Source organism: Panthera onca, chromosome A2 (genome assembly GCF_046562875.1).
Source record: "Panthera onca isolate mPanOnc1 chromosome A2, mPanOnc1 haplotype 2, whole genome shotgun sequence".
Classification (NCBI taxonomy): Eukaryota; Metazoa; Chordata; class Mammalia; order Carnivora; family Felidae; genus Panthera; species Panthera onca.
The window spans coordinates 105,187,393-105,214,742 of NC_138340.1; the positions used below are offsets into that span (position 1 = coordinate 105,187,393).

General features: G+C 39.6%; 1 protein-coding gene and 1 long non-coding RNA gene across 5 annotated transcripts in view; one reads left to right on the forward strand and one right to left on the reverse strand.

Annotated features, from left to right (window-relative positions):
• The window catches only part of LOC132679222 (uncharacterized), a 96,719-nt gene that overhangs the window by 21,920 nt on the left and 47,449 nt on the right, over positions 1-27,350 (reverse strand). The gene's annotated exons all lie outside the window — the stretch shown is intronic.
• On the forward strand, positions 612-26,717 carry LOC144613761 (uncharacterized). Its single transcript, XM_078435083.2, has 5 exons — positions 612-704; positions 21,018-21,072; positions 21,644-21,826; positions 21,931-22,371; positions 26,306-26,717. The coding sequence occupies exons 1-5, from the start codon at positions 612-614 to the stop codon at positions 26,647-26,649; spliced, it is 1,116 nt and encodes a 371-aa protein (XP_078291209.1). The 3' UTR covers positions 26,650-26,717.

Sequence of the window (27,350 nt, forward strand, 5' to 3'; positions counted from 1 at the left end):
ACTTTATCTGTCACTTGGCTAATGAATATTTATTGTATGCCTACTACCTACCTGACAACATCATGTATTCAGATGATGGACATGGTTAACAAAATAGCTCCTGTCCTTATGGACTTTACTCTCAATATTTAACAGAGAAGAAAACCTGCACCAGTATTTACTAGCTACTGAGAAACTGTTATGTACAAAATGCTGAGAGTAGATTTTCATAGCTCTAGAGAAATGTATAATTTGGGGACTCAACTTATTTAAGTGCATTAGGAAAGGTTTACTGGCATAGTAATAGTCATACTGGGATTTGGAGGGGGGCGATCATTTAGATAAGGTAAAGAGAAGGGGTAGAACATTCCAGGAAGAGGGAACAGTATGCACAGAAGCAGTGAAATAGGAGAAAGCATTGCCTGCCAAACAGAAAACCAGAGTGGCTGGCATGAATTAAGCAAATAGTAGATTTGTGCATGTGAGATTGGAAAGGCAACTAAAGGTCAGGTTTGGGGGTTTTAGCAGGATTATTCGAAGGCCCACTGGAAGCTGTTGAAAGATTTCAAGAGACAAATGACGTATTCAAATCTGTATTTTAAAAGAGGTATATCCTGGCTGCTGTGTGGAGAATGGAGAAGAGGAGGCAGGGTAACTACGGCCATGACATCTTCCGCCTGGTTCAGGATACAGACAATGAACACAGAAGTGAATGCATTCAAGAGGTACTTCGGTGGTGGAATGAATTGAATTGGGGAGAAGGATAAGAAGAGAGTCTAGAAATATGCTTATACTGTTGGATTAAATATATAACAGATAGTAGGGAGTTTTACTGAGAGACAACTAGAAGGCAAAATTTTTAGATGAAAAAAACTACATATATTAGGATCACAAAGGTGACCTAAAACTGAACAGCTAACTGAATACTAAGTATTTAATTATCAATAATTTTACTTGCCCTTCATAGGATTATAAGAGTTCTGGGTAGATGATTCAGATGGCCCATTTCTTACAAAAACTTTCCCAATTTTTCATGAATATCTAAGGCATCTGAAATAAAAGAGAATTATTTTTAAATCTGGATGTGCTCAGGAATTTATTTCTCATGAAGAAAAAAAGAAAAGCCATGTTTAAGGGAAAGGCTGAACTAGTCTATCTTATATCTTGTTGAATTCATAATTATAACCAGAATTTCTAGTGGTGGAAATAATACCATCAGGAAACAGTAAGAGCTTTAGGCCTTTTCTTCTCATCTATCCCTTTTGCCACTAACTCTGCCACTGTAATTTTCAGTTTTGGCTTAAAATTCTGTGTTCTCTGCACAATAGGCTACGGCATTATGTCTTTCCCAGACTCATAAACCCCTAAGCTGCCATCTGCTCACCCAAAACTGCTTTGAATATCCATTCTCTAAACTAAAGCCCACATTTATTACCTCCAAAGATTTTTTCCATACTACGACCACATATTTGGGTTCAATAATCCAAAAATCAATCATTCATTCAAGTTTAGTATAATACTTACTTGAGGAAAGCAGTCCGCCTAAGTGCTGAGCTGAAACAGACAAACATTAACTTACTATATCTCACAATGGTTGAAATCTTACTGGATTGATAGCAGAGTGCTTTGCACAATTTTGGGAAAACTAAACAAGTGTAAAATTTTTAGGACCAAGTTTTAAAGTAACTTACCAATATGTTACCATTTAACATTTCTAATATAGGCCTATAAGAGTCTTACTGGCTTGCACAATTGTCTTTTCTATTAATAAAGGGGCAAACAATAAGATAAAATCTAACAGATCTTAGCCTCTTAATTTAGTAGTAACATTGAAAGCTTACATTAACAAATTAAAATATAGAGCCTGATCTCAAGACTTTTATAAATTCAAATGCTTAAAAGTTAATCAATTAATCTTTCCGTTACACTTGGAGTATCTCTTCACCCCATCACTTTCACCCCCTCCTAGCCCTGAAGGATCATTAGAGACAAGATGCATGTTAAGATTAGTAACTGTAAAAATGAGATATGTTATTAACATTTCTCCTAAATGGCAACGCCATTCTGTCTTGCCTAACCTTTGAAAGTTGTTTTCAAGTGATTATGCAATTCTATTCAGATTTGGGGAGAATTACACAAAATCTTATATATTATATGTGACAAATATACAAATATTATAAATATTTGTCACCTTTTCAGAGGTGAATAAAAACTGGATAAAATCTGGGGCGCCTGGGTGGCTCAGTCAGTTAAGCATCGGACCCTTGATTTCAGCTCAGGTCATGATCTCACAGTTCATAAGTTGGAACCCTGCATTGGGCGTCATGCTAGCAGTTTTGAGACTGCTTGGGATTCTCTCTCTCTCTCTCTATCTCCCTCTCTCTCTCTCTCTCTCTCTCTCTCTCCCTCTCTCTGCCCTTCCCTGACTTGCCCTTTCTTTCTCTCTCTCAAAATAAGTAAAGTTATAAAAAAAATAAGATAAAATCTTAGGAGGCATCCATGGATCATATTTATTTATCATATTTATTGCTTCTGTGATATATTTCCTGGCCTGGTGCCAATTAATTTGCAATTAATTTGAATTGTGTAAAATTTATAATGCTAACAGGTGCTTCTGGTTTAGGATGGCAAATTTGGCACAAATATTCACCTCTTCTTACTCATAAGTTCAGAAAATCTTGCAGATTTTACAAAAGCATACACTGTCAGAACAAATAAAACCAGAATTGTGAGGAAAAATTTGTAAAAGCTATCCAGGAAAGTCATGGTCCAAGTATGATGTGAAGTGTTCAAATCAGAATAAAAAGTCAGCAGGTGTAAGAAAGACGAATGCAATGGATACCAAGAAACAGAATAAGTGAATGAGATGCTGAAATAATAGATACAGTGAAAAGAAAAAAAATAAAAGATAATAAGAAATTACAGGGGGAAAAAGCTATATAAAAAAAGCACAAAAAGAAATGTAGAAAATTAAAACATGCTATGATTTTGAGAAGTCAACAAATGGTGTGTATTGCTTTTTCCTCCATTTCATTGGCCACAACTCAACGGTGGCAAGCTGTAGTAGTAACTAGAAACTTTGATTAGTTTACTAGAAATAAAAGCTTGATGAGCACTTAGGCCTATTTTACAGTTTCTGTGAAATGGTTAACAGTTTAAACTCTTATTTTTTTATTCCATCATTCTCAGATATGATCTTTTGACTCCTTTGCAAGATGATAGTATTATCATTTTCCTACCTCTCATCACCCTATCATCCAGTTTCTGCCATAAGTACGTTATATTTTTCATTGCATGGTTGGTAATATTTACCTTACATTCAATAACAATCAAGTTTGCTGTCTTCTGAATATTGGTTAATTATAAAAGTTTATAGTCCATAAGAGCATTTATGTCATTATAACTATAAAATATTGTTCATTACAGAGCCACATTTTGTTCTATTATTGTATTCTTTTTCAGACCTATTTGCATGCTCATAGGAGAGTATATTTAATGGATTTTTCCTTTCTAATACCCTTTAAGCAATCTGAACAACAAAGAGGATAGATAGATAGATAGATAGATAGACAGACAGAATGTTTGGAACTATAACAAAAGATTTGATATCCTTGCCATCAGAGACCCAAGAGCAGAGAAAGTGATGAGGCTGGAAAAGCACTAAAAGAACTCATGGCTAAACACTTCCCAAATGTGGCAAGGAACATAAATTTTCATATTCATGTTCTTAAGTGAACCCTAAACAGGATAAACCCAAAGAAATCAGTGCCAAGGCATATCATAATGAAAGCTTAAAAACTAAAGACAAAAAAAAATCTGGAAATGGCTAGAGAAAAAGAATGTCTTACCATAGAGGGCAAAAGGGAGTGGCACAGTATTTTTCAAGTGCAAAAACAACAGTAAGAAATCCTGTCTACCTAGAGTCCTATACACAATTAAAATATTCTTTTTTTTTTTTTTAAGAAAAATTCAAGATATAATCAGATGAAGGAAAACTAAGAAAATGTGTTGCTAAAGAACACAGTATGCAAAATTACGGGTAAATAAAATAGACTTCCCTTCTCTTTAGTTTTTAAAATTATGTTTGGTTGAATCAAAAATTCTAACATTGTCACATTGATATGGTTTTAATTATACGTAGAGGAAATACTTTCAAAAATTATAAATGGGGGGAGAATAAAAGGAGATAAAAGGAGCTAAGTCTTCTGTATTTCACTTAAACTACTGAAGAAATGACATCAGTGGACTGTGAGACATATACAGTACAGCCATAGATTTAACACAAACACACGTACACATATACACATACTTAAGGTAATAGAACAACCACTAAAGAACCATACAGAAAGACAGGATTATCAAAAACAATATAGGGGCACCTGGGTGGCTCTGTAGGTTAAGTGTCAGACTTCATCTCAGGTCACGATCTTGCGGTTTGTGAGTTCAAGACCTGCGTGGGGCTCTATGCTGACAGCTCAGAGTCTGGAGCCTGCTTTGGATTTGGTGTCTCCTTCTATTTCTGCCCCTCCGTCACTCGCATTCTCTATCTCTCAAAAATTAATAAACATTAAAAAAATTAAAAAACAAAAACAATATAGATAAATTCAAATGGTCATCTAAAAATGTAAATAAAACATATCAAAATTTGAAGGACACAGCTAAATCAGTACTGAAAGAAAAATTCCTAGCATTAAATAAGTATGCGTATGTAAGTACATATATATTTGCTTTAAAAATAGTGGATTGGGGTGCCTGGGTGTCTCAGACGGTTAAGTATCCGACTTCAGCTCAGGTCATGATCTCACAGTTCGTGAGTTGGAGCCCCACATCGGACTCTCTCCTGTCAGCACAGAGCCTGCTTGAGATCCTCTGTTCCCCTCTCTCCCTGCCCTTCCTCCATCAAGAATAATAAATAAACATTTAACAAATAAATAAAAATTTAAAAAATAAAAAAGTTAATGGATTAAAACTCTTAAGGGTTGGGGCACCTGGGTGGCTCAGTCAGTTAAATGTCCAACTCTTGATTTTGGCTCAGGTCATGGTCTCATGCACAGTTCGTGGGATGGAGCCCTACATGGATGGAGCATGGGGCTCCATGATGACAACATGGAGCTTGCTTGAGATTCTCTTCTCTCTTTCTATGTCCCACCTCCAACCCCCCTCTCAAAATAAATAAGCTTAAAAAATCTTCAGGGTTATACATAAAGTTATCATGTAAGTATACATGATACATTGTATATGTGTTATGTATATATGTATATGTATTATGTATATACTTACATATACATACATATAACCTAAATACATTAAAAAATATGTTAAAGTATAACCTTTAAGATTTTTATTCCACTAACTTTATAAACAACATATTTTATATAAAAGTCACCTTAGTGTTTGACTGGTGAGGGAAACTAAACCTGATACTTTTGGTTCCAAAGCCTGAGTGTGTTGCATTAATTGATGTCCTGGCTCTTGTCCCCTTGGGAATGTTTCAAATATCCTAGGTCTTTTCACTGCACTGCAATAATGGACACACATTGTAAACTGAGATTTCATACATGAAAAGGATTTGTCTACCTAAAACAACTTAACTAAACCTCTTTTTCTATACCCTTTTTTGCTATCATCATCTCCCTTCCATGATCATTATAGTCACTGATGGCTATGAATTCCATAAAAGAATATCAATTTAACAATTTGGACACAGAAGGTACTAAGACCAAAAATTTCAAATGAGGGTGTGACTGATGAGAGAAGGAGGAACACAAAGATCTTCTCAGGATCATCAGGTAAACCCAGTGAGAGCTTAATGGAGGAAGGTAATGGATTAAAACCCCAGTGCTTTTAAATTAACATTGACTACATTCACTGGGTATGCTGGAATAGAAATTTCATCCTGGAACAGAAAAGAGATATTCATGGAAAATACTGAAGAATCTCAACAAAACCTAGTTTGTTGGTTTTTTTTAATCCTAAAGTACCAATGCTAATTGCTTATTTTAACCAAGTGTGCCTTGGTTATGTAGGATGTCAACATAAAGGAAAAATGGATGAAGGGTGTTCAGGAACTCTCTGCACATTCTCTGTAACTCTTTTACAAATCTAAAAATATTTCACAATGTAAAGTTTTATTAATATATTGAAATAATTTATTGAAATAATTTATTGAATTTATTGAATAATTTATTTATTCAAATAATTGAATAATTTATTGAAATTTTGTATACAAAGACAGACTTCACAGTAAGGGCTTTGAAGCATGAAATGTCATTCTAGCAAAACCCCAATACATTGGTGAAGAGCAAAACAGACTTAAAAAAGATAGGCCAGAACATACTGGAATCACACTTTCAGTCATATTACTTAAAGATCATCATTACTTTCTTCCTAACTGGTAAATCTAGAATTAAATAAGAACATACCACATATTTTAAATAATTTCACATAGATAATAATGTGCATTAATTTAGTGTCAGAATAGTTACACTTGGGAGTTGCCTGTGCTTGCTGTATGCATTAGAAATGGCATAAAGAAGGGGCACCTGGGTGGCTCAGTCAGTTACGTGTCCAACTTCAGGTCAGGTCATGATCTCACGGTCCATGAGTTCAAGACTGGTGTCGGGTTCTGTACTGACAGTTCAGAGGCTGGAGCCTGCTTTGGATTCTGTGTCTCCCTCTCTCTCTGCCCCTGCCCCACTCATGCTCAGTCTCTCAAAAATGATAAATTTTAAAAAACAAAAAAAGAAATGGCATAAAGAACCTCCAAAGTTCCCAGAAAAAGGACATTTATATGCAAATATGAAGGTTAAGGAAAACACTGTAAAATACTTAGACTAAATGAAGGTGTCTAATCTCTGAAGTAAAGCATAAAAAGTGAGAAGCCATTGTGGCAGGCTAAGCAGCTTGGCTTCTTAAGTTTCACCTGCAATATAAATTCAATTTTTCCTCCACACTAAAGAATTAAAGTCCCATAAGGGTGAAATCTCTTCAAGCCACTTACCACAGTTTTTTCCTTTGAACAGATTATAATTCTTTTTAAGAAAGAAAGAAAGAAAAAAATAAAGAAAGAAGAAAGAAAGAAAGAAAGGAAAGAAGAAAAAAGAGAAAGGAAGAAAGAAAGAAGGAGAAAAAGAAACAAACTCGGGAAAAAATTAAAAAAAAAAAAATCCAGAAATGTAGGCCTGGATTCTTTCCCCTGATATTTTTCTACAAAGTACAGAAAGGGGAGATGGCGGTCACTGTCCAGTCACTGTTAATAAACCCGTTATTGCTTCTATGCTTTCAGTACATCATTAGAAAGTATATACAATTTGATTCAAAAGTTAGAAAACATGAGTGTGGCCAGTGGTATTTAGTGTCATTCTGCTCCTTCAAAGGATTGGAAGAAAAATTGTGAGAAAATTAGTATCGGCCTGCAACATCCTTGCCCAAATACAGTGTGAATCTGGGGAAGATTGTTCCCTGTGTTTTTTGAGGGGCTAGCTCTCAAATGCATAATTCTGAAAAATGAGTTAACTTTCTTTTTCTTTTTTAAGATTCTGGAACAGTATTGGAAGCAAAAATAATGAGAAAAATATGACTATAATTTAAAAAACAGAAGCATTCAATCCCATTTTCTTCATAGAGCACATACGAAAATATAAAAGAAATTCCAGGGTAAATGCCCTAAGTAATAGAACTAGTTAATACCATACAAACTGAGATAACTTAGGGGTGCCTGGGTGGCTCAGTCGGTTAAGCATCTGACTTCAGCTGAGATCACGATCTTACAGTTTGTGAGTTGGAGCCCCCATCAGGCTCTGAGCTGTCTGCTGTCAGCTGACAGCTCAGAGCCTGGAGCCTGCTTCAGATTTAGTGTCTCCCTCTCTCTCTGTCCCTCCCCCACTTGCTCTCTGTCTCTCTCTCTCTCTCAAAACTGAATAAACATTAAAAAAAAAAAAAAACCGAGATGGGTATTGAAGAGGGCATCTTTTGGGATGAGCACTGGGTGTCATATGGAAACCAATTTGACAATAAATTTCATATTTTCATTAAAAAAATAATAAAATAAAATCCAAAAAAAACTGAGATAACTTATATTTAGAGATGATAATTTCTCTCCCCTTCATTATAGCAGATTCTACTGCATAAAGGTTGAATAACATATCTCAACTACATTGAGATATCACCTCATACCTGTCAGAATGGCTAGAATCAACAACACAAGGAACAACAGGTGTTGGTGAGGATGTGGACAAAAACAGACACTTGTGTACTGTTGGTAGGAAAGCAAACTGGTGCAGCCACTGTGGAAAACAGTATGGAGTTTCCTCAAAAAGTTAAAAATAGAACTTCCTTATAATCCAGCAATTACACTCCTAGGTATTGACCCAAAGAATATATGAATACTAATTCAAAGAGATACATGCACCTCTATGTTTCTAATAGCATTATTTACAATAGCTGAGCTACAGAAGCAGCCCATCAATAAATGAATGGATAAAGAAGATGTGGTATCTATATGATGGAATATTATTCAGCCATAAATAAGATAGAAATCTTGCCATTTGCAATGGCATGGATGGAGCTAGAGTATACCACTGAGCGCAACAAGTAAGAGAAAGACAAATACCATATGATTTTACTCACGTGTGGCATTTAAGAAACAAAACAAACACACAGAGGGAAAAAAATAGCAGAGAAAGAGACAAATCAAGAAATAGACTCTTAACTATAGAGAACAAACTAATGGTTACCAGAGGGGAGGTGGGTGGGAGGATAGAGGAAACAGGTGATGGGGATTAAAGAGGGCACTTGTGATGAGCACTAGGTGTCATAGAGAAGTATTGAATCACTATATCGTATACCTGAAACTAATATAGCACTGTATGTTAACTAACTGAAATTAAAATAAAAACTTAAAAAACGACAAAAATGAGTGACATAAACAACTGGTCTTGTTGGGCAGAAACGCATCCCCTCAATAACACTTTGTTGGTAGTAAGCTTGCTACTTCGAAGTCTTCTGAGGACCACTCATTTCTCCCGGTTATATCTATGCCTTTAAATCAGGCTACTATGATAAACAAGCTCAAGAGAGCTTAATAATTAATGTATATATGACTTATTCCATTAAAAAATTAAATTTTAGTCATAAAATTTTATATAGGCATGTACTCTATAATTGATATTAAAATGATGTACATATATCTAGAATCATTCAAAGATATATTCTTCAAAACATTAGAAGATTGAGACCAATGAATTTGAACTTTCAGTATAAAACACTGTTGGTATCTATAAACTTCACTATTCTTCGGATAATTCATAATTAAAAAAACATTAAAATTAAAATATTTTAGAGTAATTCATTATCTCATGCTACTGAATTAAGGCAATTTGTAAATTAATAGTCTAAATAACTAGTCAATTTCTAGTCTGACACAAGAAAAGTGAACTTTCTTATTACAAACTCATAATTTTGCATCAAAATGCAAAAATAGCCAAGTGATTCAAAACTGTAGAAGCAATGTAATGCAATGAATGGATACCACACACATACAAAAAAAGAGTTTTTACAGATTTAAGAGGTTGGCACAACTCTTCTCTCACTAGGATATAATTAATTACATGGTCAGGAATCTTTATATGTTTTAGTCACTACCTTACACAAAGATCCAAGGCAGAGCTCAAAATACATGCTTTAATCTCCATTTTATGACTAAAATCTAAAAATCAACTAAGGTAAACATTGGCCAAGAAGAATTAGCTAATTTTTTTTAAAATAAGGCCTCAATTTCTACTTCTTTCGTCAAAAGACAAACCATATTAGATTTAAAATAATAATTATCAAGGAAAATGGCAACCAAAAAGCATGATGAGTCATAATTTCACATGGATTATTTGTAATACTCTGTCATAACTGTAATTATTAGATGGCCTCCGAATTCAGACCATCTAGTTTCTAATCCCAGATTTAACAAATTGCTGTGTGACCTTGGGCAAGTCACTTAATCTTTCTGTGCCTCCTTTTCCTTACCTGTATTTTTCAGACAGTAATAAAACCTACCTCATGGTGTTGTCAGGACAATTAAGTGAAAGATAAAACTGCTATCTAAGCGTTAGTAGTAGTAGTAAATAGTGATAGTAGCAGGTGCAGTGGCAGCATGTCCCTAACAAGTGTTCAAAGTCATTCTGCAGGGACACCTCTAATCGAGGCAGAATGTACTAAGACAGAATTTTGCTTCACAGATGAAATGCATACTTAATAACAACTCATCCAATTTCTACGAGTTTTTATAGTTATAAACATTAATAATTTGTTTCTAAACTACTGTATAAATATAAAAACATAAAATAGACTTGGAGTCTGGGAATTACCTTTTTAACTTTATAATTAGCTTTTTAAACTTATGCCTATAGCTAAACTCACATGTAAACTAATCCTAACCAGAGGTGATTTACTTTAATATGTATTTTAATATAAATTAATGTCTAGTATTGCTCATAATTCTGGATCTTCATTTCATTGTTACAGTTCTGTGACAAATATTTGTTGCTTACTGCTTATGGCATCTTTTCTCTAGATTATTGTTGAGATAATACCATTAATTTCTCTTTGAGTCTATGTTCTGTCATGTTGAATTATATGAAAGAAATGAAAAAGAAATGTATTTCAATAATATATAGGAATCTGGAACAGTTCAATTAAAAGTAAGTTAAATAATGTGGTGAGTCTGCATGAAGTAGTAAACATGAGGGCATGAATTTCAATGGCAGTCTGCATTCAATATTTCAGCACAAATGTTTTAAACTATGATTTTAAATGTGCAACTTTATACATACGTTAGGTGTTGAGTTGCATACCCACAAAAAGATAGGTTGAAATTCTAACGCTCAATACCTCCAAATGTAAGCTTACTTAGAAATAAAAGTCTTTACAAGGTCAACAAGATTAAATACGGTCATCATACTCAGCCTTGTGAGCATGACTGGTGCCCTTGTGAAAAGGGGAAATTTGGACACAAAGACAGACACAAATAGAAGGAAGAGGATGCAAAGATACACAGGGATCATGTCACGTGAAGACCAAAGATCAGAGCGATGTATCTACTACAAGCCTGCGAACAGCGCAGGCTACAAGAAGAGAGCTTCCTAAGAACGGCAGGGGAAGTTACTTTCCGCGCACCCTCAGAGAGAGCATGGCCTTGCCAACACCTTGCTTGACTGCAGATTTCTGCACATCCCCCCCCCCCCACCCCCCACCCGCGCAACACTCTCGCCCCTCCCAGGCCCCCGCTTCGAGGCAAGAAACTGCTTGTTGTTTTGAGCCATCCAGTTTGTGGTCCTTAGTGACAGCAGTCCTAGGTGTACAAGACATTTTACTCAAGGTGCTGTTGCATTTCTGGTGTTTAGCTGCCAATCTTCCATAATCGTAATTATATACTTCTTTGAAACTGAAACTGTTCTACAAAGATGTCACACCCCTGTGGAAATAATCCTGAATCTGAAGGTATGACACCACAGGCATAAGGCAGATTTTTTTCATCAGATTTTATTGTGTTCTCGTATATTCTATAAAATGTGTATTTTATTTATGCAGAAAAACTGGATTAGGGTTTTCCACAGGAAAATCGGTGTAAATTTCTTTTAAAACTAGAATAATTTTGTTTTACCTTATACTGCTTTTTAGTGAGAAAAAAAAATTGTGTTCTTGTACACCTTGATTTGAATATTCAATAGAAACATTTTTATGCTAATATTGAGTCAAGGTAAAAGAGATATACTAAACCACATCCTACATATGATTTGAACCACAGAAACGAAGGCATTATATAATATGTATTAGTTATAACCATTCACCAGGAGCAAGTGCAAAATAAAAAATAAAGGAATCAACTAAAATTTCCACCATAAAACATTCCACTATAATTGAGAAACACATTTTGTATCACTTTTTTTTTGTACTAAGAAAGTAAATTCATTCTTCAAGACACAATTCCTTGGTTATTCTTTCATATAAAGAATATAACCTACTTCCATAATAATTATAAGAACAATGAGTATGTTTACTTCTTTCTTTGCTTCTCAAAAATACTTCTTTCTCCTGGGATTTCCTTTTCTTCTTCAGATTCAAAATAATAGATTTTTCTCTGAGTCCTTCTTGTGTACTAACTTCATTCAGTTTCGAATTCCTCAGATATTTTAGTATTTAATGAAAAGGCTAATGTTTACAAAAGATCATGTCTATTATGCAATTTTAGAGCAGTTGTGGCCTACTAAGACATCAGGTGACAGCTCCCAAAGGGAAGGAGGGAGTCAGTTGAGATGATCTGGATGGAGGACAAGAGAAAACAAATCAAGGAGAATAGCAAACCTACGTAGACATAAAGAATACCAATCGGTGATCAGAAGAGGATCTTATCCAGGCAAGTTGGACACAAAGCAAAACATTACAAAGGATGTGGTTAAGTGTATAGATTATGGAGTCACACCACATTCATTGACTGTATCTTTAATGGCTGCGTGATCTAGAGCATTAGTTTTCTCATCGTCTAAAAAGATGTAATATTAATTATCTCATTAGTTTATTGTAGGGATAAAGGGAGATGACCTTTTTTAGAGTTCAGTGTTTGTGTGGTACCTTCTAAACATCTGGTAATAGCCAAGGGCAGGAACCCTAATAAGGCAGGCAAGAACTAATCCATTAAGTAATAAAACTGTCCAAGAATTTTTTCTGAATCCCCCCCTTTTTTTTAATCTAGCTGATTGGAATGCTCTATATGTCTATTAAAATAAAATATCTATCATGTCATTATAGATTGTATTTTCATCCAGACCCAAAGCTTTACATCAATACCTTGATAACTCAAATTTATATCTCCAGGTCTGCTGCTCCTTCCCCTTGAGTATGGGCAGGATCTGTGACTTGAATATGGCAAAGATATTGGGATATCACTGTTGTAATTATGTTACATAATATAAGTCTCCATCCTGCTAGTTGACTTGTTCTAGAATCTTGCTTCCCTTGCTGATTTTATGGAGTTTTTTCAAGTTTTAATTTAAATTCTAGTAATTTAACATATGTGGTAAAATTGGTTTCAGGTGCAGAATATAGTGATTCATCATGTACATATAACATCCAGTGCTTATCACAAGTGCCCTCATTAATACCCATAAACAACTTAGCCTACCCCCCCACCCACCTCCCTCCATCACCCTCAATTTGTTCTCTATCTTTATCTCTTATGGTTTGCTTCCCTCTTTTTTTTCCTTCCCATATGTTCATCTATTTAATTTCTTAAATTCCACATGAGTGAAATCATATGATATTTGTTTTTCTGACTTATTTTGCTTAGCATAATACACTCTAGCTCCATCCACATTGTTGCATATGGCATGATTTCATTCTTTTTGATGGCTAAACAATATTCCATTGTATATAACTTTGCTATTTTTTTAAAAGTTTATTTATTTGCTTTGAGAGAGAGAGGGAGCAGGGAAGGAGCAGAGGGAGGGAGGGAGAGAATCCCAAGCAGGCTTTCCTCCCTGAGAGTCATACACAGCGCTCAATTTCATGAACTGCAAGATCATGACCTGAGCCAAAATCAAGAGTTGGACATGTTAACCAACTGAGCTACCCAGGTGCCCCTAACCTTGCTAATTTTAAAAAAGCAGGATCCCATAAGTCATTAGGCTGCAAGAAAATGAAGTCTGCCAAAAACCTGAGTGAGCTTGGAGGCAGAGAGAGTTCTCCCCAGATCATGTCAAGATGAGAACCCAGCTGGCTGATACCTGTTTGCAGGCCTGTGGAGGACCCAGCTAAGCCATGTCCAGATTCCAACCTCACAAAAATTGTGAAATAGTAATTTGTGTGGTTTTTAAAATTGTTTTATTTATTTATTTATTTATTTATTTATTTATTTATTTATGAGAGAGAAAGAGAGAACGTGTGAGCAGAGAAGGGGTGAGAGAGAGGGACAGAGGATGCAAAGTGGGCTTTGGGCTGACAGGAGAGCCCAGGCACTCTAATTTATGTTGTTTTAAGTCACTAAATTTGTGGCGATTTTTTATGTACCATAGAAAATAAATATAGGGATTTAATAAGCATCTTCTCACAAATTTAGACTGTCCAAGAGAGTAGTGATCCCCCTAACATTCAAATATGCGTCTTCTAGTATTCCTTATCTAAGTTGATGACCCCACCATTCACCCCAGCTGATCAGCTGAAATATTGTAGAACCAAAACAGATTAAAAACAAAAAAAATCGGAGAACCATTCTTGATGGCTTTGTGCCTCTCAGACTGAAAAATCCTATCAGCCTTATACTTATGTCCAGAAAAGTAATACTGGTTATAATCATTTGGTTCTAATCATTTGCCTGTGCTCCTGTAATAACTTCTTTTCTTCAATTCTTGACCCTCTAGAGGCCAGAGAGATCCTTTAGCAGGTAAATCACTGATCAATATCCTGCTCTCAAGTCTTTCAAACATTACCATGAGACTTGAAACAAAATCCAAATCATTTAGATGATTTGGAGTCCCAAGTGATCTGGCCCATTATACCATATCCTACTTCTTCTTCCCTTATTCATTTTGCTCCAGCCATACTGATCTTCTTGCCAGTTCTTGAACACTCCAAGCAAATTCTCTACTATTGTCCTCCATTTTGGTATCCTTTCTGTCTTAAATAGTCTCCCCTTATTCTCACAACTTGCATTCTTTTTTTTTTCCCCTAAACTTCTACTCACATGTTATCTCTTCATAAAACCCCTTTTATGAATGACCCATCTAAGTTAGAAAACTGTATGACTCCTATTTCACCTGCCTTAGGTTTTATTTTTTTTATAGTACTTATTAAAACTATCATTATCTGGATGCCAGTTGAGCATTCAACTCTTGATTTCAGCTCAGGTCATGAGATTAGAGCCCAGTTTTGGGCTCTATGCTGACAGTGCAGAGCCTGCTTGGGATTCTCTCCTCTCTCTGCCCCTCCCTCCCTCACTCTCGCTTGTGCTCTCTCTTTCTAAAAACAAATAAACATTTAAAAACACAAAAACAGGGGAGCCTGGGTGGTTCAGTTGGCTAAGTGTCTGACTTTTGGTTTTGGCTCAGGTCATTATCTCACAGTTCATGAGTCTGAGCCCCACATTGGACTCTACTAACAGCACAGAGCCTGCTTGGGATTCTTTCTCTCTTCCCCTTCCCTGCTCACTCTCTATCTCAAAATAAATAAGTAAACTTAAGAACCAACCCCCCCCCCCCAAAAAAAATATCATTATTATTGAAATAGGGAATCTGAATGAACCTTATGAAGTTCTGTTGTTTTCCTGCCTCTATTCATTCCAGGACCTGTACCCTTGCCTTCCACATGTCTCATAGTACCAATAATGTATGCCCTCTTTGTAAGGATCAGGAGTTAATGATTTCTTTGGAGACTTCCAGCACATTGATAACATCTAAGGAATGACCAGTTGAGAATAACTAGGTTAGGCCATCCTGTGTGTATTCCAGACCACTGGGACTAGATATCTAGACACCCAAGACACCCTGGCTGCAAGGAATAAGCGACTTATGGAGGACACCTGGACTCTAGTTTTTGTTCTGACCAGTTCCTTGATGCCTGAGAAGACATGTACACCAAATCACAATCCTGAATAAAAACCCCAGACCCCAAACAAAAATTAGACTCTCTCTCCTTTCCTTTCCACGTCTCCCAGATGCTCTGTCTATATCTACACTATCTAAATATCTTCAATAAACTTTGATCTCACTTCCTTTTGGCTTGCATTTGATTTCTATCATGCGTGAAATCAAGGGTACTCTTCGCTGGTCCTGCAGGCGCCCCTCTGGGTCCTAGAACCCAGTCTGTCTAAATCATTATCACCTATTACCCATGTATATTGTCTTTTAGGTAGAATACAAGTCACATAAATACTGGTAATTTGGTTTTGTTCATTTCCATAATCTAGAATACTACATGGTAAAAAGTAAGCAGTTGACCAATTTGGCATAAAACTGTAGTTGAAATCATTTTGGAATCCTTTCAGGAAAAAAATATTCTGCCATAGTACTTTGAGAACTTCCAAGTATCTCACAGAAAAACACGAGTACATTTCAAACTTTTATTGAAAATTTAATGCTAACTAATCACAAAACCATATTCTGTCTTCATCTTTTTGTATTCTGTTTTAAGAAATTTTTAAAGTGAATTATCCCATGAATTAACAAGTATTCCAAACTATAGCTTGTGACTTCTCTGTCAGCTACATCTCAACCATCATTTTTTACTCTCCAATGTATATTTAATACAAAGAAATAGAAAATAGTGTGGCAGAAAAGTAAAATAACTTGTTCCCCAAGTATGTTAACAGTGAGTATAAAAGTCAGGCTTGTAATGTTATCCGACAGAGACCAGAGACTATGTGCATGGGAGATCTGCTTATGGTGACACAATCCATCATACTGTCATTGTTTGACAGTCACAGACAAGAGGAGATACCTAGGAATTACAAATGAATTTTCTCACTAACAATTTATAGCAATTCGCAGAACATTGTAACTGGCACATTTTCTCCACATAAGTTCCTTATGTTACAATAAAAAAAGGATGTTGTTTTTTATACTATTCTTATTTTATTCAGGAAGATATTTGCCAACAGAGTAGTATCATGTGTTAATGAATTGAGTCAAATAATTCTCCCTCTCTTGTCTGAGCCAGTGCTTTTCTGCTTGAGGAATGAGTAGCTTAGATGATTGATAACAGAATCCATAACCTTTCTCCTCCAAGTCACCAGCTTGAACCCAACCTAGTTGAGCAATGAGAGACATTTGTTTCCACAGGCAGCTTATGAGAGGTTTGCATGAAATGAATGGGTAGTCTCTATTTGCTTACTGGACCTGAAATGATAGTTACTTGAATTAGAAATATATTCTGCTGTGAGTAAAGACCTAGATTATCATTACACCAATATCCTTTTTTTCAAGGTCCTAAAGTTAATGTATGATATTGGTTGGCATTCAGTTTCTGACTAGAATTTTACTCTGTGAGGCAAGTTTATATTCAGTATTTTCAATGTTTTCAATATTACATAAGTTTTATTTTAGATTTTTAATAATTAAAACCTAAACATGGTATAGTAATAAAGGGTAGCAGAATTCACTACCCCAAAATATGTCTCTTTGACATAAGGATTATTTTAAGCTTATTTTTTTTTAAACTGCAGACAAAGGAAAAGCTCTGTAAACCAAGTAAACCCTTTTGTAAGAGACATTTACATTTATAAGGGAAATCTCCATTTGCCAGGGTGTCTGTCTCTCTGTACCAGGAAGAGAAGGATGACTGTAAATCTGCAGAAACTGTTATCAGTGGAGAAGGCAAAAGCCTAAATCTGCATAACAACATTACCTTGGCTTACAGTGCTTTACTTGGTAACCTGTCATGACTGACTCTCCCTTCTTCCCAACATCCTGGTTTTTTGTTTGTTTTTGTTTTATTTTGTTTTGTTTTTAGTTGAAGATATTATTTAAGGTGGTGACTTGGGCCATTTCACAAAGTTACTTAGTTTTACTGGGTTTTTTCCATGTATACAGGAGGTATATGTGTTATTAAAATTGTTTTTATCCTGTTAATCTATCACTTATTTGAGGGGGTAGGGTTGGGGGGTGTCTCAGCCAAGAGTCTAAAAGGGTAAGGGAAAATTATTTTTCTTCCCCCACAAAAAACCAACTATATGTATAATAATTAATGTTTTTGTCTTAAATTTATATTCAGGTCTCAAAAGTTAGAATATCACCTTTTGTAAGATTTAAATCGTTTTTTTAGTATTTTTAAATCATTTATTAATTAAAGAATTTAAAGTAAACTGATAAAAGGATATATGTTTTTTAAGTTTATTTATTTATTCTGAGAGACACAGAGAGCACTTGGGGGAAGGGCAGAGAGAGAAGGAGGGAGGGGATCCCGAGCAGGGTCTGCACTGTCAGTGTGGAGCCTAACATGGGGCTTGATCCCACCAACCATGAGATCATAACTTGAGCAGAGATCAAGAGAAGGACGCTTAACTGACTGAGCCACCCAGGCATTCCATAAAAGGATATTTTCTGAAGACATTTCAAAATGAAGGAAATAATATCTTCCAATTGGTGAGTTAGTCAGAAGTGACTCAGGTTATGTGGGCCCTCCTCTTTCCTAGAAGCTTCCCAAATGTATGTAATGGAAGAAAAAAGTTGTTTTCACAGATAATTTTTTTAAAAACATATGTTATTTATAAGAGCTCCTTGGTTCTCAATGTAGCATCTCTATATTCACTATAGTGGTTAAGGCTGTCATCTGTCCTTCCTGGCACAGGGTAGGGTAAGTACTACACTTCCTTGCCGCTATGGAAGCTATGTGTGGATATGTGATTTGTCTTTTCTAAGAAAATGGGAGCAGAAATGATGTGTCACCTTTCTTGCGGTTGCAGTGATCATGGAAATATGGATCCACCTGATGCAGCTACCCCCTCCCAACTTCGACTCAGGTCACGATCTCATGTTCCGTGAGTTCAAGCCCCGCGTCAGGCTCTGGGCTGATGGCTGGGAGCCTGGAGCCTGCTTCCGATTCTGTGTCTCCCTCTCTCTCTGACCCTCCCCCGTTCATGCTCTGTCTCAAAAATAAATAAACGTTAAAAAAAAAAAAAACACATGTACCATACACAAGAAATTTGTTTTTAAATATTAAGTACCTGATATTTAGGGGTTATTCATCACCAGAGAATAACATAGCCTACCCTAACTGACACAAAGCTACTTCACAGACATGACATTGATGTTATATTTTGTTTCTAAGGATGCAAAGGCAGAGAAGTCTGAAGAGGACTAAAATATATAGCATAAGAAAGGATTAAGGTAAAAGCAAAAAATGGGAGAATTAGAGGGAGTTCTATGCACAGAGAACTACATAAATTATTAGGAGGGAGGCAAAACAGAGAGATCTTTACTGTTTGGCAACTGAGAAAAAAGACATGAGAACTGATTTTTAGAGAGGTAAAAATATTGTGTGGTATATAGTACATGACCTATGCCCTTTTAAAGCCTTCTCTCCTATAGGGGCCAGGGGTAGGACACCCTAAGATGGAGACTGTGGCGTGAGCATTATTTTGAGTTAAAACCAATCCAAACCCATCAAATTCAGAAAAGTCTCTTTACCTCTCCCTCAACTGTCTGCTTTACCAGGAAAAGAGCTATTAACAGAGATTCCTCTTTACCTAAGAAACCTATCTGCATAATAGGGCATCTTTGTTTTTCAAACCTCCCCTTTTTACCTTCCTGCTAATGGTCTTTTGCCCCTTTGTATCCTGAGATCCTTCTGCTTCTCCTTAGATCTTATAAACATCACATTGCTTGGGAATTTCCATTTATATGTGGATTCCCCACACATACACTATTAAATTTGATTTTCTCCTGTTAATCTGTCTCATGTCAATTTGATTCTAAGTCGAGCCAGGACCTTGAAAGCCAGAGGAAATTCTTCCTCCCCAACACCACTAATGGGTTTTTAGTAAAATCTGTTTTTCTCACTACTTCTCTCTGAATATATTCTTTGAGGAAATGGAAAAACATCTTTTAAGGTTACCACAGGAAGAAACCAAAGTGACCAACGGAAGGCAATCAACACAATCTCTTTCCCAGAAGATAAACCAAACTAATATTTTATGTGGCAAGAAAATCTATAGCCTTTTGTTGTGATTGATATTTAGGTATTCCTAAATACTGCCAATGCTAATGTTGATTCAACCAATGATTGTGAATATGTGTATTGGAACCATGGGAATAGGAAAAATTTGTGTGACGGGAAGGGAGGAGCCAAAGAGAAAAAATAAAACCTCGTCTAAGGAGGGATTCAATAGATATCTGCACTAAAAATCGGGAAATATCACCATGTACTTGTTACTTAGAAATGTAGACTAAAGAACTAGGAAAAGCAGTGAGGTGAGTTAAAGTGCTTGTCTCTGGGTAATAAGACTTGGGGGTAAGGAGAGTTGAGAAGTGTATAGAAGAGTCAATCAAAAAGCTGTATTATTGGACAAAAATTAAGTTGTATAAATAAAATTAAAGAAACAAAACTTACACTTTCTCATTTTTAATCATCTAAATTTGTTTTGATGCCTTTAATTTTTTTAGCGTTTACTATTACAGTAATTATCAAAGAAAATATGTGTTCGTTTTATAAAACTTAGATATGACAGAAAATTATCATTCTAAGTTGGCTACATTTCCCTAGCCAATGTCTGGAGCAGTTCTACCTGGTATAGGAAATGATGATCACAAATGAATTAAGGAACCACTCACCAAAACATCACTGTTTTGCTTGTGAGAGACTAAGAGAAAAATTACCAGGTGTACTCACAACTGCAAACAAAAGACCCCCCCCCCCCCCCCCCAGCCGTTCCCAGAACCAGCCAGGGCGTGCCCGGTTGTGGTCTGACCTAAAGGCGGGAACCAATCAAGTTCTGCTGAGTGGTTTGAAAAAAAGGCAAGAACCAATCAAGTTCTGCTGAGTGTTCAAATTTATTATTATTTTTTTTTTAATTTTTTTTTCAACGTTTTTAATTTATTTTTGGGACAGAGAGAGACAGAGCACGAACGGGGGAGGGGCAGAGAGAGAGGGAGACACAGAATCTGAAACAGGCTCCAGGCTCCGAGCCATCAGACCAGAGCCTGACGCGGGGCTCGAACTCACGGACCGCGAGATCGTGACCTGGCTGAAGTCAGATGCTTAACCGACTGCGCCACCCAGGCGCCCCGAGTGTTCAAATTTAAATGTCAACCAATAACAGCTCTGTAACTGCAAAAAATCCCTAACTTGTTTGTGCCTGTCTATAAAAGAAGCTGTAAGATCCTCGCTCGGGGCCTCAGCGTCACCGGCAACCAGTGCTCGGAGGACTGGGTTCGAACCTGCAGGACCGGGTTCGAGCCTGCAATAAATGACTCTTGCCGCTTGGCTTTGACTCTGGACTCTGGTGGATTGTTTTCGGGGGGTCTCTCGAATCGGGGCATATCATTTGGGGGCTCGTCCAGGATCCCCCCAAACCCACCAGACCCCAAGTCAACGGGTCGTCCCTGAGACCGATCGGTAAGTGAGCCGGCTCTGTCCATTTCTGTTTGTTCGTTTCTGGCTCTCCCATGCGGGATCTGTATCGGTGACTGACACAGCCCTGGCGGACGCGCTATAGGGCAGCCGATCGGGTCCAGTAGGAGACGTCCACTGGCACCCGTCTGGGGCACCTTTTTGGGCCCATCAGAATTTTTCTGTTCGGGTGGCAGACACCCGAAACGTGCTAGCGATCTAAGTGTTGTGTTCTCTATTCTATAACCTTTAAGTGTTAAACTCCTTCTCTTTCACAGGTAACCTGGCCTGGCCCAGCCAGAAATCCTCATAACTTTACTATTTCTCCTTTTAATCCTTTCCTCCACCTCCAGGATACAGATGGGCCAATCTCAAAGCACTCCTCTTTCTCTCCTCGTTGCTAACTTCAGGGATGTTAGAACCAGAGGACAGAATTTAAGTTTAGACATCCGGCAGGGAAAATTAATAGCCCTCTGCCGCTCCAAATGGCCAACCTTCGGCGTTGGATGGCCAACCGAAGGAACTTTCTGCCTCCCTATAATTGCTAAGGTGAAATCAAAGATTTTTCTACTATCAGGTCACAAGGGACACCCGGATCAGATTCCCTACATTCTTGTATGGCGGAATTTAGTGGAAAATCCACCCCCTTGGTTGGCCCCCTTCCTATCCTCGGGAACGTGTAAGGTCCTTGCCACGCGGCCTGCAGATCCCCCAAAATCAAGGACGCCAGCCACGCCCTTGTATACCACATTGCCCGATAGTCAGGACCTGCTATCCCTGGACCCTCCACCCTATCATCCCCCTCCCCTCGTACCCCAGGCCCTGCCTGCAGCAGCCGTCCCACTAGTTGCCCCCCCCCCCCAGGGGAACTGGGAGGATGGGAAGCGGCAGCTGCTCCAGAACCAGGAGGACGGGAGGCAGCAGCCGCACGGGGCCCCATTGAAAACGAAACCAACCGCGAGGGGCCAGCCAGCCGAACCCGCGGGCGCACCCAGCGTGAGCCAAACCCTCGCCTCCCTGACTCCACTGTGGCCCTACCCCTGCGGGAAATAGGACCCCCCGATGAAACAGGCAACCCCCGACTCCAGTATTGGCCCTTTTCCACCAGTGACCTTTACAACTGGAAAACACAGAACGCTCGATTCTCTGATAACCCTAAAGACCTAATAGCTCTTTTAGACAGTGTCATGTTCACCCACCAGCCCACCTGGGACGACTGTCAGCAGCTCCTCCGCATCCTGTTCACTACAGAGGAGCGAGAGAGGATCCAATTAGAAGCAAGAAAGCTGGTTCCCGGAGACGACGGTTGGCCGACATCTAACCCTGACCTCATTAATGCGGCTTTCCCCCTAACCAGACCTCCACAGGACGAATGGGACTACAACACGGCAGAAAGTAGGGGAAGGCTACTCATTTATCGCCAGACTCTGATGGCAGGTCTCCGGGCTGCAGCTCGCAAGCCCACCAATTTGGCTAAGGTATATTCGGTCGTACAGGGAAAGGCAGAGTCCAGCTGCTTACTTAGATTAATGGAAGCCTTTAGGCAGTTTACCCCCATGGATCCAGAAGTCCCTGAGAACCAGGCTGCTGTCGTTATGTCCTTTGTAAATCAAACAGCTCCTGACATTAAGAAAAAAACTCCAAAGGCTAGAGGATTTAGAAGGTAAACAGATCCAGGATCTGCTCCGTATAGCACAATGGGTCTACAACAACAGGGACGCCCCAGAAGAGAGACAGATCAAGGCCACAGAGAAAATGACTAAAGTCCTGGCCGCTATAGTCCAGAAAGAACAGCCACCCCCAGAAGGCACTCAAACAACACGCCTGGGGCGGCACTTAGATAAAGATCAATGCGCCTATTGTAAAGAAAAAGGCCATTGGATACGAGAATGCCCCAAGAAGAAACAACCCCGCCCCAGCCAAGGGCAATGGCAGCCTAAAATAGCCCCCATACTGTTTACCCAAGATACATAATAGGGAGGACGGAGTTCGGATCCCCTCCCCGAACCTAGGGTAACGTTGCAAGTGGAGGGGACCCCGGTCCAGTTCCTAGTTGATACCGGGGCACAGCACTCAGTTCTGGTCAAGCCCCATGGAAAAGTATCTGAAAAATCATCCTGGGTACAAGGGGCCACCAGAATAAAGAAGTACCCCTGGACAACTCAGAGGACTGTGGACTTAGGAACTGGGAAGGTAATCTACTCCTTTCTGGTCATTCCCGACAGCCCCTGCCCCCTGTTGGGGAGGGATTTGCTTACCAAAATAGGGGCCCAAATTCATTTCCAACCGGGGGACCCACAGTGACTGACTTCCACAACCAACCCATATCTGTACTCACTGTGAAACTAGAAGATGAATATAGGCTCCATCAGGAACCCACTCCTCTGGATCAGGGCATCGAGCCCTGGCTTCAACTCTTCCCAGACGCGTGGGCAGAAACCGGTGGTATGGGGTTAGCAAAACATCGCCCAGCCCTATTTATAGAGGTCAAGCCCGGGACGGACCCCGTCCGCATGCGCCAATACCCTATGCCCGCGGAAGCCAAAAATGGCATCACACCGCACATCCGCCGCCTCCTTGACTTCGGGGTCCTACGCACCTGCCACTCAGCATGGAATACCCCCCTGCTGCCCGTGCACAAACCCAACAGCGGGGAATACAGACCAGTGCAGGACCTGAGAGAAGTCAATAAGCGGGTGATGGACATACATCCAACCGTTCCTAACCCTTATACTCTCCTGAGCGCCCTCAGCCCAGAAAAACAATGGTATACTGTTCTGGATCTAAAAGATGCTTTTTTCAGCCTACCACTAGTGCCTAAAAGTCAAGAGCTATTTGCATTCGAGTGGACAGATCCAGACAGGGGCATAAATGGCCAGCTCACTTGGACCAGACTGCCACAAAGATTCAAGAACTCTCCGACCCTGTTTGACGAGGCTCTACACGAAGATTTAAGTGAGTACAGACAACAACACCCTAATATAACTCTCCTACAGTATGTTGATGATCTCTTAATAGCTGCCGAGACACCCGAAGCCTGCATCCAGGGAACCGAAGGTCTCCTGCGAACTCTGGGAACCTTAGGCTACCGCGCCTCAGCAAAGAAGGCTCGGATCTGCAAGTCAGAGGTAACTTACCTGGGTTACTTACTGAGAGGGGAGCAACGCTGGCTAACGGATGCCTGGAAGGAGACTGTCCTTCGTATTCCCAGACCGCAGACACCACGACAGGTGAGGGAATTCCTAGGGTCGGCTGGGTTCTGCAGACTATGGATACCAGGGTTTGCTGAATTAGCAAAACCTTTATACCAGGCAACAAAAGATCAACAGCCCTTTAGTTGGACGGAAGAAGATGAACAGGCCTTCCAACAAATTAAAACTGCTCTGCTATCAGCACCTGCCCTGGGACTCCCCGATGTTTCCAAACCCTTCCACCTATATGTAGATGAGAACCGGGGCATAGCCAAGGCGGTGCTAACCCAGCATTTGGGCCCTTGGCGCAGGCCAGTAGCCTATCTGTCTAAAAAGCTAGGTCCAGTGGCCGCCGGATGGCCACCCTGTCTCCGGATGATTGCAGCCACTGCCCTAATGGTAAAGGACGCTGATAAGCTGACCATGGGCCAAGAGCTACAAGTCACCACCCCGCATGCCATGGAGGGCATCCTCAAGCAGCCGCCTGACCGATGGCTGAGCAATGCCCGACTCACTCATTACCAGGGACTGCTGTTGAACCCCCTCAGGGTCATCTTCACCCCCCACAATGGCCCTGAACCCAGCATCACTGCTGCCAGACCCAGACATGGGAACCCCACTTCATGACTGCACCGACATACTGGCTCAAGTTTATGGGGTCCGGGAGGACTTGCAGGACCAACCATTATCGGATGCGGACGCCATCTGGTTTACCGACGGAAGCAGCTTCGTTCACCAAGGACAAAGGTATGCGGGGGCGGCCGTAACTTCAGAAACCGAGGTGATTTGGGCAGAAGCCCTACCCCCCGGAACCTCGGCCCAGAAGGCTGAACTAATAGCCTTAACCCAGGCCCTAAAATTAGGGAGAGACCGCAAGATAACCGTGTACACTCACAACTGATATGCCTTTGCCACTGCTCATGTACATGGGGCGATATACAGAGAACGGGGGCTCCTCACAGCTGAAGGGAAAGACATCAAAAATAAAGAAGAGATTCTAGCCCTGCTAGCAGCCTTATGGGAACCCAAAAAGCTAGCTATTGTGCATTGCCCAGGACACCAGAAGACAACCGACCCAGTTTCCCGGGGCAACAATTTGGCCGATCAGACTGCAAAAAAACATAGCTCGGCCCCCAGTGCAATTGCTGACCCTACAGCTGCCAGACCCCGGACCCCGGGAATTTCCCCCCAGCCCTGAGTATTCAGAAAGCGACATTCAATGGATGAGTAAACTTCCTATGACCCGAATCAAAGATGGCTGGTGGAGAGACTCCAAAAGCAGCATTATACTCCCAGATAAACTAGGATGGGAAGTTCTAGAGCGGATCCATCGCAGCACCCACTTAGGTTCCCGGCGAATGTTGGACTTACTGAGACAGACTGGACTAAAAATCAGAAATGTCTCTGATAAGGTCGATCAAGTAGTCACTAAATGTACAGTGTGCCAACTCAACAATGCGAGTAGCAATCCTCAGACAACAAGGGTAAGACAAAGAGGGAGCAGACCGGGGACCTATTGGGAAGTAGATTTCACTGAGGTAAAACCAGGAAAATATGGATATAAGTATTTGCTAGTTTTTGTAGATACCTTTTCAGGATGGACTGAAGCCTTTCCAATCAAGAATGAAACGGCGCAGATTGTAGCCAAAAAGATCCTAGAAGAAATCCTGCCCAGGTATGGTTTTCCAGTAATGATAGGGTCAGACAATGGACCTGCATTCATCTCTAAGGTAAGTCAGGACTGGCTTCCATACTTGGGGCTGATTGGAAATTACATTGTGCATACCGACCCCAAAGCTCAGGACAGGTAGAGAGAATGAACAGAACATTAAAGGAGACCCTAACGAAATTGACCATGGAGACTGGCGCTAATTGGGTGGTCCTTCTCCCCTACGCTCTGTTCAGGGTGCGTAATTCCCCATACAAACTGGGACTCACACCCTATGAAATAATACATGGTAGACCACCCCCCATCATCCCTAACCTAAAAGATAACCTTGTCAAAGCTGAGAACGATAATAGTCTTGAATTCTTGTTCTCCCTACAAGCCTTGCAGAGGGTCCATGAAGATGTATGGCCCAAATTAAAGGAACTCTATGAGACTGGACCCCCGCCTATTCCACATCAATTCCGGCCAGGGGATTGGGTCCTCATCAAACGTCATCGGCAGGGAACTCTGGAGCCCAGGTGGAAAGGACCCTTCCAGGTCATCGTGACAACTCCTACTGCCATCAAAGTAGACAGAATCGCCACCTGGATCCATTTCGCCCACGCCAAACCAGTGGACCCATTCTCAGACCTCATCGGACCTTCAAAGACAACCTGGACTGTTGATCGGACTAAGGACAATCCTTTAAAATTGACCCTACGCCGCCAACGGACTGAGCCGTAACTATGGTACTTGCCCTCCTCTTGATTGTTCTGCAAATTCTGTCTGTAAATCCAAACCCCCACAACCCCTATAATTTTACATGGGAAATTACTAATTTAGAGACTCATGAAGTCTACAACAAAACCCTAGGAACTGCCCCATTAAATACCTGGTGGCCAGATTTATATTTTAATTTAGAAAAAATTAGTCCATTAGATGAAATGGAAGGAGGTAAATGGATGCAACTGCAAAGGAGGGTATCAGTAAATAGAAATGGATTTTATGCATGTCCGGGATTTAGGACGGGGGCGATGAGGTGCACATATGGAGGGTTTGAAACCCTCTATTGCGCAGCCTGGAGTTGTGTCACCTCCAATGATGGGGAATGGAAGTGGGAAGTAAAACCCCAATTTATTGAAATGTCCTATGTCCGACCATGTACCCGCACCAGGTATGATGAAAACTGTAACCTTATTCGTGTAAGATTTACAGAGGAGGGGAAAAAGGACAGGCAGTGAGTCTCAGGACTCACTTGGCAACTCTACTTATATCAATATCCCCTCTATGGGATTGCCATTCAAATAAAATTAAAAGTCTCCCCTCTTGTACAACCGGTGGGGCCAAATCAGGTATTAGAAAAAAGAAAAAAAAAAAAAGAGACGAGCCTATCCCCAGGCAGATCCCCTCTATTCCCTCCAGCAGGACCCCCATCCTTACCCCAG

Excerpts from the sequence above, each read along its gene's own strand:
- LOC144613761 (XM_078435083.2), top strand. The coding sequence starts at position 612 with ATGGAGAAGAGGAGGCAGGGTAACTACGGCCATGACATCTTCCGCCTG. Across the intron at positions 21,073-21,643 it reads GTCGTCCCTGAGACCGATCG|GTCACAAGGGACACCCGGAT; the intron begins GTAAGTGAGCCG and ends TTCTACTATCAG. Across the intron at positions 22,372-26,305 it reads GCTGGTTCCCGGAGACGACG|CCTTGCAGAGGGTCCATGAA; the intron begins GTTGGCCGACAT and ends TCTCCCTACAAG.